This window comes from Cynoglossus semilaevis, chromosome 3 (assembly GCF_000523025.1).
Source record: "Cynoglossus semilaevis isolate Cse_v1.0 chromosome 3, Cse_v1.0, whole genome shotgun sequence".
In the NCBI taxonomy this organism is placed as follows: domain Eukaryota; kingdom Metazoa; phylum Chordata; class Actinopteri; order Pleuronectiformes; family Cynoglossidae; genus Cynoglossus; species Cynoglossus semilaevis.
Window position 1 is genome coordinate 3,135,483 of NC_024309.1, and position 11,977 is coordinate 3,147,459.

At 40.0% G+C, this 11,977-nt stretch overlaps 1 protein-coding gene across 1 annotated transcript; it reads right to left on the reverse strand.

Annotated features, from left to right (window-relative positions):
- Positions 1 to 906: 906 nt before the first annotated feature.
- On the reverse strand, positions 907 to 11,753 carry dap (death-associated protein). Its single transcript, XM_008307472.2, has 4 exons — positions 11,531 to 11,753; positions 10,080 to 10,176; positions 4,059 to 4,101; positions 907 to 2,306 (listed from the first exon to the last, which is right to left on the reverse strand). Exons 1-4 carry the CDS (start codon positions 11,583 to 11,585, stop codon positions 2,187 to 2,189), a joined length of 315 nt encoding a protein of 104 aa, XP_008305694.1. The 5' UTR covers positions 11,586 to 11,753; the 3' UTR covers positions 907 to 2,186.
- Between the last annotated feature and the right edge of the window lie 224 nt (positions 11,754 to 11,977).

The window sequence follows — 11,977 nt, forward strand, 5'->3', positions numbered from 1 at the left end:
TCCGTCAGTTCAGAGAACCCTGGGAGGTTGGTATCACCACAGAGCTTGTCTGTGTTGTTGAGTTTTTTAGGGAGGGAACTCAGGACATTGTCTGTAGATGGGAGACTTCAGATTCCATCATGTCATGTCATCATGTCACCTCCTCTGTTTTACTGCAACAACACATATTCAGCCACTCGGAGGTTAGATACCAGAATTCTCCAGCAGTTGGTTAGAACTGAACAAGCCACTTGGAAGAGAGGTGAGACGTCTTCAAGGAACTAAGACAGTCTAGTTGTCCATCAAGACAAGTGCTTTTTACAACTGTAAACAATGGTAAAAGGCTGAAAACTTGTCAAACAATGTACAATTGGAAATAAACAAAAGAATTTTTTAGCAACATCCTTCAAACTCTGCTCTTCCAGTCAGTCTAGAATGTGGTATAATAATTTATAAGATGTTGAGCCACAGTGAGGGAACAACAGTGAGTACATCCAAAGACAAAGTCAAGGATATTTCCTCGTTTTTTTTTTTCAAACTAAAAAGTTCAGTTTTCCTGACGTACTCCTGTACCCAATGAGCCACCGTTGTCCGATTTCAGGCTAACATAATCTGACAGGAAACCTTGGTGCAGATGTTGGTGTGAAAATGGATTACATGCAAAGACACCTGGTGCAGAAGTGTGTGTGCACGCCTGTGCCAAAGGGACAAAAACTGTCGACACCTCTTGGAAAGATGCTTCTGTTTCATTTGACAACACCAGCTGAGCCCTTAATCTGTTAGAGCAGGCTGCTACTTCACCGCAGGAGGCAACAGCCATCAGGACGACAACGGGGACAAAAACTATACCGCTCACATTATCCTGCTGAGTTATCAGGAGCCATGAATTTGACAAAATAAGGAAAAAAGTCCACCTGAAACGAGGCACTCTGTCAAGATAGTCTATATCTTTATTTACTATGACAACCACGCCTACTACCCACGTCCACTTAATGACTACAGATTTGTACAATTTGAACAATTTTTCTCATGGAACAAAAGAATAGAGAAAACAAAAATAGAACTCTTTTAAACATCATTAAATTAACACATGAGATCATTCGACCATGGCAACGTTAATTACGTTCATTCTTTCCTGGTAACCTGAACATTGTTGTTGGAAAAAATGACACTTGAGTGTAAGAGGAAAGGTGATTGGGTAAAAGGGTGGTGTGTGTATGTGTGTGTGCACTGCAGGGAAGGCAACTTTTAAAACTAATCAGGTTGAGTTTTCATTTGAATGAGTTAACATTTAAAATTAAACTTTTCCTGGTGAGGCAAAGCTGCAGCAACATATAAAAATTAGTAATCAAAGTCGGAGCCAAACGTTAATTATGACAAGTAGCTGGGAAAGAAACAGGTCCAATTTGTTATAGGATTAAAAACATGCAGTTGGGAATGTTCTGTTTAATTCCTGGTGAAGATTTCATTAACGTGTTTTACTTACAGTCGGTTCAATTAGGGTCAGGTCAAAAGGAATGCTTGTCAGTGTTGCTGGTAACATCAGCCTTGGGATAATAACTGGTTAATTCTCTGTCTGCCTCTGGTCCATGCTGTACATGTGTACTTTGGCAACAGCGTCAGTGACTCAGTCACATCCCACTGATTCTGGTCGTTTAGATAATTTGTTTTCCGTGTGTCTGGTTTGTGGTGACATCACTAATGTCGTGCCCACCTCCTCTTTTGCTGATTGGTTCTTTTGGTGTGTGAAGATCATGTGGTTAAAGGGTTGAGCTGGCCTGATTATTGATTGCTGTGGTTGGCTGTTCTGTGGTCAGGTGGTGCTGGGTCAGTGAAGTTACAGTTACCTCACAGACTCACATTAAAGACTGAGGACTCGGAGAAATCATCCAGTGAAAAGAGCCTACACACCAACTTAAGACTGTTCACTGTGTAAACTGTTTTTACTCAGGACACCAAAGGGCAGGTTTAACTTCATCAGTTAGGGAGTAAAGAGATTTTTCTAGCAGGGTTATATTGGTTGGTTTTCTTTTTTTAAGAATAAAAATACTTGCAAGTGCAATGCAACAAGACACAAGTTCACAAATTTACTGTCAATTTTTTTTTTTTTACAAAGAGATCTGTGCCAGGTGGGGAAACATCTTGATCCTGTGTGTTCCGTTGGGAAGGCCGGCTGGTGGAGTTAGTGGAGCCGCTGCTGCCTGGGCTCACTTGCGGGGCTGGTGGATGTGCTGGTTGATGTGCTGTGCCGGGGGCAGCTTGGGGACACAGGGCTGGGGCTTCTGGTGTGCCACCTGGGCAGCAGCTGGGGTGAAGTCTTTATCCCCCTGAACAGAACAAACACAGTCGTAGCATGACATTAGTCACAGGAAGTCGGAAATTGGTTTAGTTGCATTGACTTCACGCATCAAATGAGATCCTGTTACATTCTGCAGGTTTCATCGTCGAACATCATCCACTCTGATGAAGAAAAACTAATATGTACAGTATATATTTTGGATTTTGGTCAAAAAGTGTGTGTTTCTCTCGTGTCTATTAACTCACCAGAGTACACTAAGCTTTATGGAGCACTTATAATTCGTTCATCTGTCATTCCAAGATAAAGGCTTTTTTTAAAAACAATTTCCCCCCCTTTCTACAAAACTACTAAGAATAAAGAGGTCATATAAACTATGCTAACAGTTTTGTTTTTTTTTTCCTGTCTGGACGTCACTGAACGTTGCTGCACAGATGCAGATAAAGTTGACTCATAATCTGATTTCCCAGAAAGTTACATAAGCAATTCAATCAAAGCTCTAAAAAACTAAGCCCTTCCTGTCTCATCCAACTTTGACCCTAATCTTTTCAGTATGTGTAGGGTTTTTTGTGTGAGTGTGTGGACATTTACAGTGCGGTGTCTCTCATTTAAAGCCAACTCCACTGATAACTGTATCAGCTGAGAACGACCTGACCTCCGATTGTCCTCTGTCTCTACCCTGGAGGTCAAACATTATCCTCATGTCCATCCCATGGGTGGAGAGTATTTACTCAATTACTTAAGCGCCCTATAAACAGACATTAAGAGATTGTCTTTGTACGCTTCATACTGTGTTTTCATATTTTTAATAGGACAGAATTAGAAGACATCTCTCTACAGGCGTCTGTAGGACCGCAACAACTTTGTTGATGTCGGTGTTTATTGTTGAAAGCAATGCATGATAAACTTTGTCGCTGGCTTCTGAAAAAGGAAAGAAATAAATAGTAAAAACACTGCAACTACTGTCTAGACTGTAATGTCTACCTTTGTTACTTGATGTTGATGATGTTTGTTATGCACAAGCACTCTGAAGTGACGGTCAACCATTTAAGGTATAAAATACTTGGCTAGGATCTGCCATTTCGCTCTCTCACTACCTCACACACACACACACACACACACACACACACAGTGCCATATACACGTTTCACAGTTTTCCCCCGGGGGCTTTTCTAAGGGCTTTATGGAGTGGTTGCCTCTGGGTGTGATGGCTGTGATAGGGGCCAAATGGGAACGCTACAGGAGGATCAGGGGATAAATGGGATGCCTGCCACCTTGCTGTTATCGCCACAATCTTCCACAAACAATCTGCTCGGTCTGACACACAGAGACAAACACATCGGGCCAGGACCGGCACTGCTCAGCCGGTGGAGGCCTCCTTTACACCCGCACACACACACACTGTCAGACTAAAACACGCTGCTATTGCTACCACTAACATCACTGTTTATAATATGCCTTTATTAGCTAAAAATAACACATTTTGTGATAATAATACTAGGTGTCACAGCTGTTCAGGGTGTTTGGGCCAAGTTATTGTATCCTCACCATATGGCAATTAGGAAGGTACGACAAAGTTGTTGTATTTTGATCCGATTCATGGTTTTATACAGTTTTCAGTTTCGACACACACTGTTGCTTTCTTTCTTTAAAAAAAACAAAAGAAAACTTTTCTGCTTTATGTCAGGACTGAACTTTTCCTTCCTCTTGCAGGGCTCAGATATTAATATGATCCAATTTTCAAGGCTACTAATAATGGTAATTGTGTCACTGTGTGCCTTACCTTGGTCACCACTCCAGAGACAATGACAGGGGCCTTTGGAGGACTACAGAAAAACAAGAGAATAGAAAAGATCAGTTCAAAATCTTTCAAAGTCAGGTATGTGGAGAAGTACATATGTGTTTTCAGCTAAAGTCAATGTGATTTTGTCTGCAATAACAACAAAAACTATGCAGGTCATTTACATGTTAACCCACCTGTGTTAAAACCCCCGAAAGTAACACAAGACCAAAATACAATCACCTTCAACTGACAGAGACACTCACAGTTTTTTGTACGCATGCACGCACACCCCAACACACACGGACGCAAACACACAAGTACACACACACTCGGATGGACCTGCCAGTAGCCTAAATAGCCACCATTCATCCTGGCAAATCACTGAGGCTCTGCTGGATGAGAGGAAAGGTGCAGAGGAAAGAGGGAAGAAGGTGGGAGATGAAAAAAACTAACAGAGGAAGAAGATGACAAAGACAGGAGAATTCAACATTAGGAAAGAAGGAAAGTAGAGTGGGAAAGAAACAGGTCTGAGGGGTGAGGGTGTGAAAAGAAAGAGCTGAAATACCTCAGAAATGACACAAGAAGAAAGGCAGGTAAAATGTGGAACCTTGAAATGACAAATGAGCTACGTCTAAATTTATGGCACATTCACCTGCGGCTAAAGACCAGAGTGCACCTTCAAAGCTACAGTCAAAGATGTCCAACTTAAAGACGACCCCTAAACTCACATGTAATATAAACAGTGTGCAAAGAATAAAATCGTCTAAAATCGGTGCTGATTAAAGTCAAGGCATACAACAGCCAGGATTTTTGTTATGTTGTCTGGCATTTTAATTTTATTGGTTATACGACATGGAAATAAAGACAAAACTCTGTGTGCTCATTCCACATGGGCTAACAATGACTGAATGCAGTCTCCAAGGCTAAATGTTTTTGGATTTTCTTTAAAAAAAGAAATCTGACTAAATTAGATTTTCAGACTTTAAAATGTGACCATAGCACCATCTGCAGGGGAGTAGGGCTGCTACATACTCTCAACTAACAAAATAAATCTCTGACAGACGCACAGATTTTTATGTCTTTAAATGTGACATTGAATTATTAACACAAACAAATTTCATCAGCTCATTGATGTCTTTTTTTTTCTATACAAACATGTCAAATTAGAATTGTTCTTGATTACAGCCCATCAGCTACAGTGAGTTCTAACCCACTGAAATATTCTCATGCTAGTATGAGCTCACACAGTGAGACAGTGTGGACTCCATCCACTAGTCTGTGCTGTCAGTTCAGATAAAAGTACATCTCCATTGTATAATCTTCAGATAAATCCTAAAATATCGACTGCAAAGACAGGGTGAATTTATAGAAAAAAAGAAACCTTTTTGTCTTCCTGGAACTTCGCTTTAAAGCCAAAGTGACAGAGAGCAGACAGATAAGAAACATCTAGATAAAGAAGCACTATAAACCTATTAGACAGACTTTTTTTCAAGGTGAGCAACTCCTAGAAGTAGCTGCGTGTACATTTTTTTTGATCAGATGTTAAATATATCCACCATAACCAATAGGTATTTGCCAGCATCATTAGTTCTAATTCTTTTTATTTTCAAATTTACAATAAGGGCTGATTATGTCTGCATACTTTTTAACAGTACACACTACATCATTTATCACATGAGGCGCTGTCCTATTACTAACATAATATAAAAAAAGAAAAAAATAACTGGGGAGTAAAACGTTCTATTGTTAAATGTTAAAAAAATAACCTGCAGGGGGCAGTAGAGAGCTGCAAGGGATCCCAGGGAGGAGCTTTCTTTGTGCTCAGTTAAACGAGGAAAGGAGAAAAATGGAGGAAAAAAAAGGAAGGAAATCCACACTGCAAATGTATGCAAAACTCAAAAGACTGAATTGAACATGAACTCTTTTGTCTGTTTTCTTCTTCTCTGTATTTATTTTAACCAATAATTTACCATCTCTGGTCTGCTTTAAGAAAACTGGAATTTTGTTGCCCGAGGCACGGCAGCGGTTGCTATAGAAACATATGCCTGTTGCCTGTCTTTCCTCCTCCTTGTCCTCCTCCCTATCGTCCACCTCCCTGTGCACCTCTCAACTTTTTACCATGATCTGTCAGCTCGGTGTACATTTAACCACAGCTCCTGTGGGCAGTGTGGGTGTAAGAACTTCCCATCAGCACACACACACACAGAAGTTGAACTGTACATTCAAACCTTCTAATAACATAACAGGATTTACATTTACAATCATTATGATTTTATTTATAAAATCATAATTATGGAAATAATGGAAACCACTGTCCATATTAGTGGACACCATGTGCTCGTACCGGCCAATGACAGTGTGGCAACGTCCAGGCAACGTCAATGATCTTTGGTTTATTTAATATCTAGGGATGGAAAAACTGAAGTAATCAGAAGATTACATCTATTTTTTATATTCGTTCCAGATGTGCTGGGTTCAGGGTGTGTTCACATTTGGTCTCATTTTGTTTCCATATTATTTAGTGTAGTTGATTTTGGTGTGGTGGTGTTTGAGGCCTAACATGACGTTCTGTTTTCTAGACTTCATCCAGATTCAGAACAACACAAACCTCTTCATCCATTATCACCCAAGATCTGATTAATGGTTTCTCATGTTCCTATTATCACGGCACTTTTTGCTAAAAAAAAAAAAAAAAAAAGCAATAATATTTTCCCGTCTTCTCGTCATCACATCCAGCCACCTATTTCTCCTTTCGCGCCCCATCTGTCCATCTCCAGCCTGATTGTGTGCGGCAGGTGTTCCCCTGACTACGACGCTTCACTGGCTGCTGCTAATGTGAATTTACCCGGTAGCCACCTGCTAGACGTCCATCAGTGTGACACATGGAGATGGATATGTGTACGTGTGTGTGTGTGTGTGTGTGTATATATGAGCGTGTACATGACTAAATAAATCACTGGGAGACTAAGTACTCTTCAGAGACAATTGACAGATAATTACTCATAAAGACACATTTAGTTTGTTGAAGTTTAAAATAACAATTTGTATAAATCAGTAATTGTATTCATCCATTCATTCATCATTAGGGGGAGAGTGGCAAAGACCCTGGTCAGTTACCCAGTCCATCACCGATCTAAATATAAAGTCCACTGGAACTAAAATTTACACCTACAGTCGAAATAAAACGTTAGTTTCACTTAGTCTTGCATGTTTACGGATCAACTCCCCAAAGACTGTGCAAACTCTTAGATACAGCTGTTCTTGCTGTCATGCACCATGTGACCCAGAAATGGAATTTCTAATACATTTCCTTTATACTTTTATTTTTTAAAACAGATCCCCTTTTCATAAAACGTTTATAAAATGTGACTGTTTGCTTCCTTAGCAGCAGAGCTTATTATTAGAGTTTTATAATGTCTGTTTTAAAGATGTCATACAAACAAATGGGGTTCTTGGAAATTGGAGTATTTTTCAGTTTGCATCCACAGTAAAGGTGTGGTGGTTATTTTTTGCACCAATCATAAAAACATTGACGCAGACAAAAAGGTAATTATTGATCACGCATCCAGTTTAAGGTTCAAGATATCAGATAGAGCAAAATACATAAGCTATTTAAAGTGACTAACAACTGTTCCAGCTCTCTCTCGCTTTTTATCTCTGTGTAGTTCCGTTGCATGTCTTTATGTGGCGGTAACTGTTGGAGCCAGTTCTACTTTTGTTTCACTGGAAATAGACGGTGGAACTAAGTGTCAGCTGTATAAATAACCTCTGGAGCTCTTTAATCTGCAAAACACTGGGATTTAAAAGCAGCGAAGAGTGGGGAATGAGAGGATTGATACTTGGGAGGGAAAAATAAAAACTGTTTGATAAGTTGTACAGGGCAAAAACCTCCAATATGTTACCAAATGACCCCTTTCAACTTTGGTCAACGATGTTAAAGATTAGCAGGAGTTTTTAAAGACAGAATCACTTCATTTATTCAACCTCGGTAGACAGCAAAAATAAATATAATGGCAACACGTTAACCCATTTAGTCAATTTCTTTTCAAACTTTGAACTTATATTTCAATTTTTTCCCCCTTAATTTGAATCTCTGGCTACAACAAAGAAAATACATCCGACCTATGTCTGCACTTAAGTTTTACTTGCTGTAAGTTATTGGCTGAAGTTCAAAGTTTTAAATGCCTTTTTTAAAAGATTTTTTATTAGGATGCTTAACTTTTCCGTGACGTTATAGAAGAGTTGGGTGGTTAAGAAATGTAGGTCATTGAAAACTCAAAACCCATTTAAATTACACTGTGAACAGGCCTGTACTGTAAGACTCGACTGTTACGGTGCTCTGTCTATTACTGCCAATTATCCTGGCACATGAAGTGAAGTGAAGCATAGCCAGCGATGTATAATTGAATGTGTGCGTGAGGATGCATGTGTGACATACATGCAGATAACTTGCTGGCTGTTCTTGAACCCTGATCACTGCTGTGTACCACACGTCACTGTTCATTTATCAGCTCTCGCTACTGCACACACACAAACTGATACCAGGTGTGAAACCACCACCTGTACAAATGCTCACAGAGCGGACGGGCCGACACACGTGTGGGTAGTAGGTGTGCATTTGCCTCTCTCTACTGATTATACAATTTTCATTAAGTACAGCAAAGGTCTTTCTTTTTTTTTTTGAATAGCTTGAATGCAGAATAGATGGGAATTGATGGAAATTTTAAAATATTTTCTTGATTATTTAATTATTCTAACTTCTAAGTTAATGAGGTTCCCCTCGCAGCCACCAATCAGCAAAAAAGGCATGTTGAATTTGAATAATTAGCTTTCCCCCCTGACCAAATAAATAAATAATATTAAAAATGATCTATTGATCCAAGAGTCAATTTTTCATCAATGCTTCCTACTGTACATGTCTATGGGTTTTGTTCGAGCCCCAGGGCGTTCATTAACTATAGATCAGATATAACAATCAACAATTACATTATCACTTTATTGTGTGACGATCTCCCCTTCAGCTGTGTACACTCCTGTGATGTGTATGCAGTTTCCAGCAGGGCTCATCACTATTAACCAAATCGACCCTTCTTTAATTATGCTATCTTGTCTGCTCCACAGTAATTAACTGTAAGGAACAATAGAGCATCTGCACTTTACAAATCAAATAACTGTACCTGTGCTACCTCTGTTTTGCTCAAGAGCAAAACTAATTATCAAATGATACAAAACTGATCTGCAACATAAACACGTTAATTATGCCAAAAAACAAAAACACCTTATAACACATCTATCGCACACCCGAGTAACCTCGGTATACACAATAGATGCTGGTAGCGTGAACTGAACACGCTCGTAGGCAGGAGCAAAACATGCAGACCGTGGCCGCTTGAAGCAAACAATAGTGACAGCTGAATGGGCCGCGCAAGTTAACACTGTAATTATACCCTCGTTATGTTGTTTACCGAATTAGCTGTCAACGCAACAGGTCTGCAGCGAATTCTCACACTGTACTGGCTCATGGAAGTGACAGCAGCTCAATCGCTGGTCATTTGCATGGAGTGTCATTTGTGTGGGTGTCTCCGAATTACAAAGAGACGGAGAAGCAGAATGTGTCTTTGGTTTTTACATCAGAAAGAATATAAACGATGTGTGAAGGCTACACTTTTGATGTCCGTTTAAATCTATTCAAAGTTATTTTTGGAGGTGTTGTGTCATTTTGTTAACGTATGAATGTTCAACGGCCTATTTCTAGTCATTTTATATCACCTCAAGTAGTTATTATTTTTGGTCACGCTGAATTAGTGGCTGTTCGATAATTATTTGCTTTGTATTTGGGTCTTTGAACAGTAGGTTCTACAATGTTCCCGCTGAGATCAGCAAACACACTTGTGATTTTTTTTAAGAAGACCAACGTATAAATAAAACAAAAACAAAAAATAGGAAAGGTAAAGGCATACATACATTTCAAACCATTGTAAATAAGGCTTCAGTGATTTCTGTACGTTACGTGTGCGTTACCTGCTGCTCACATATTCCTCTTCATCCTCCTTCTGTGGAGGTTCCGGGGCAGGAGTTGGCTGGTGCTTCTGCACTATCCTCATCCCTCCTGCCTTCACTGCAACAAAAAAGGCATAATTACACACAACCACTGATTACATAAATATCTCATTTACTTCAAGAGCTTGCAGGTGTGGAGTATAGATGACTGGTATGCAAATACAAAAAAATGAAATGCTGCAATTAAAACCTAGAAAGTATCCATTATTTCAGATGAAAAAAAAAACTCAAATGACTTAGTGCAGAGGCCTGAGGTTTAACTCTGAATATAGACAGAGAGACAAAGAGTAGAAAACTGCACTGCCAACAGTTAAGTACATGCTGAAGGCTTGTTGTGAATGCAACCCAGCTAGGACCTTACACCTTTACTAGTAATTTAAAATGTAAATTTTCTTTTTGAGTTAGAAAACAGACTTTTATGCTTGTTTATAGTAGATACAGAAAGACCGTGGTAGGGTTTTGTGAGGCCCATATTCAGGCCACTGTATTTCGAGCTTTTAAATAGCTTAACTCATTTTCATCTATTTTGTTTTTTAATATTTGTTTTATACATTGATGATCAATATGGTTTTAATGAGGGTCCCAAACTCTCTTGTCTGCAAGATTTGTCTACATAAGAAACAGTAAAACTTTCCAAATGAACATCAACAAAATAAAACAACAATCCTGTGAATCTATGTCTCCTCTAAACTGAAACCTTTTTTTTTGTTTTGCTGATGGGGTGTGGCATACTGGGTACTGACTTGGAAGACTGACCCGCAATTTAAAGCTCAAGGTTTCAAGCTCAAATTACAGTAGTAGCCAATAGGTTAGATTTTCAACCCAGGCAGCTGCTGGACAGATGTTACGAAGGCTCTAACCTTGAACTGTGATCAGAGGGAAAGATACGGTTATATTGTCCTAAAAGCAGAGTTTATAAATGCATTGTAACACGTTTCAGTGTTCGTGTACTGCACAGACAGCAGTATCTGTGTACTGGGCCTCTTACTAATCTCAGGCTGAGGGGGCATCTGTTATCTGAGTGTGCAATCGGTTCATGCAGCTGCTGTGGCCCACTGCCCACGTCCACGTACACCTTAACTGTCCGCAATACTTGAGCGGCTGACCTACACGTCAGCAACATGCAGTGACAGTAGAAGCATAAAGCCTTTACATAAGCTGTCACGACAACGTCATCTGCTACAAGATCGCACTCGGATCAACAGCCAGAGGGGATGTTTGACAAAAATCACATGCCACTGGGAGTGATTTCTAAAACAGGACAATAATATGGCGCAGCATGAGCCACTGTGGCTGCTGCACAAGAATGATTCATAGTCATGTGATTTCCTTGCTGCATTGTGCACAAACACAGAGGCCTTCGACTTTAAAGGAAGCTTTGAAAAACAACCCAGCTGCTGTGAGAGCTTTACCTGCAGGTGGATGTCCTCCTTTGGTCTCCATTTTCTCCTGCTGCGGTGATGACATGTCCGGCTCCGACTTGACGTCTGAAGCGAGAGAGAATCCGAGCTGTCTGTAGAAAATACCGTGCCTTATTTCTGCACTGAAAATGTGGACTACACTTCAGTCTGGACCGTCAACGTGGCTTTTCCTTGAGTATTGTTTGGAAACTGTACGTGATTGCGTCATGTTGGCAGCCGTAGGGAGACCAAGACGTAACGAACGCGATGACGTCGTTCGTAGCTTCTCAAGCGGGCGGAGCCGACCGTTTGCCTGCCAGTGCAGTGAGATGTACGGAAAGAAGCGTATTGCTGCCACAATGGAAAACAAAATTGTCTCAGTATCACGTAATTACATGATAAGTTCCACGTTATGAAACTTATCACGTAAATACGTTTTTTTTTCTCAGTGTGGCAGCA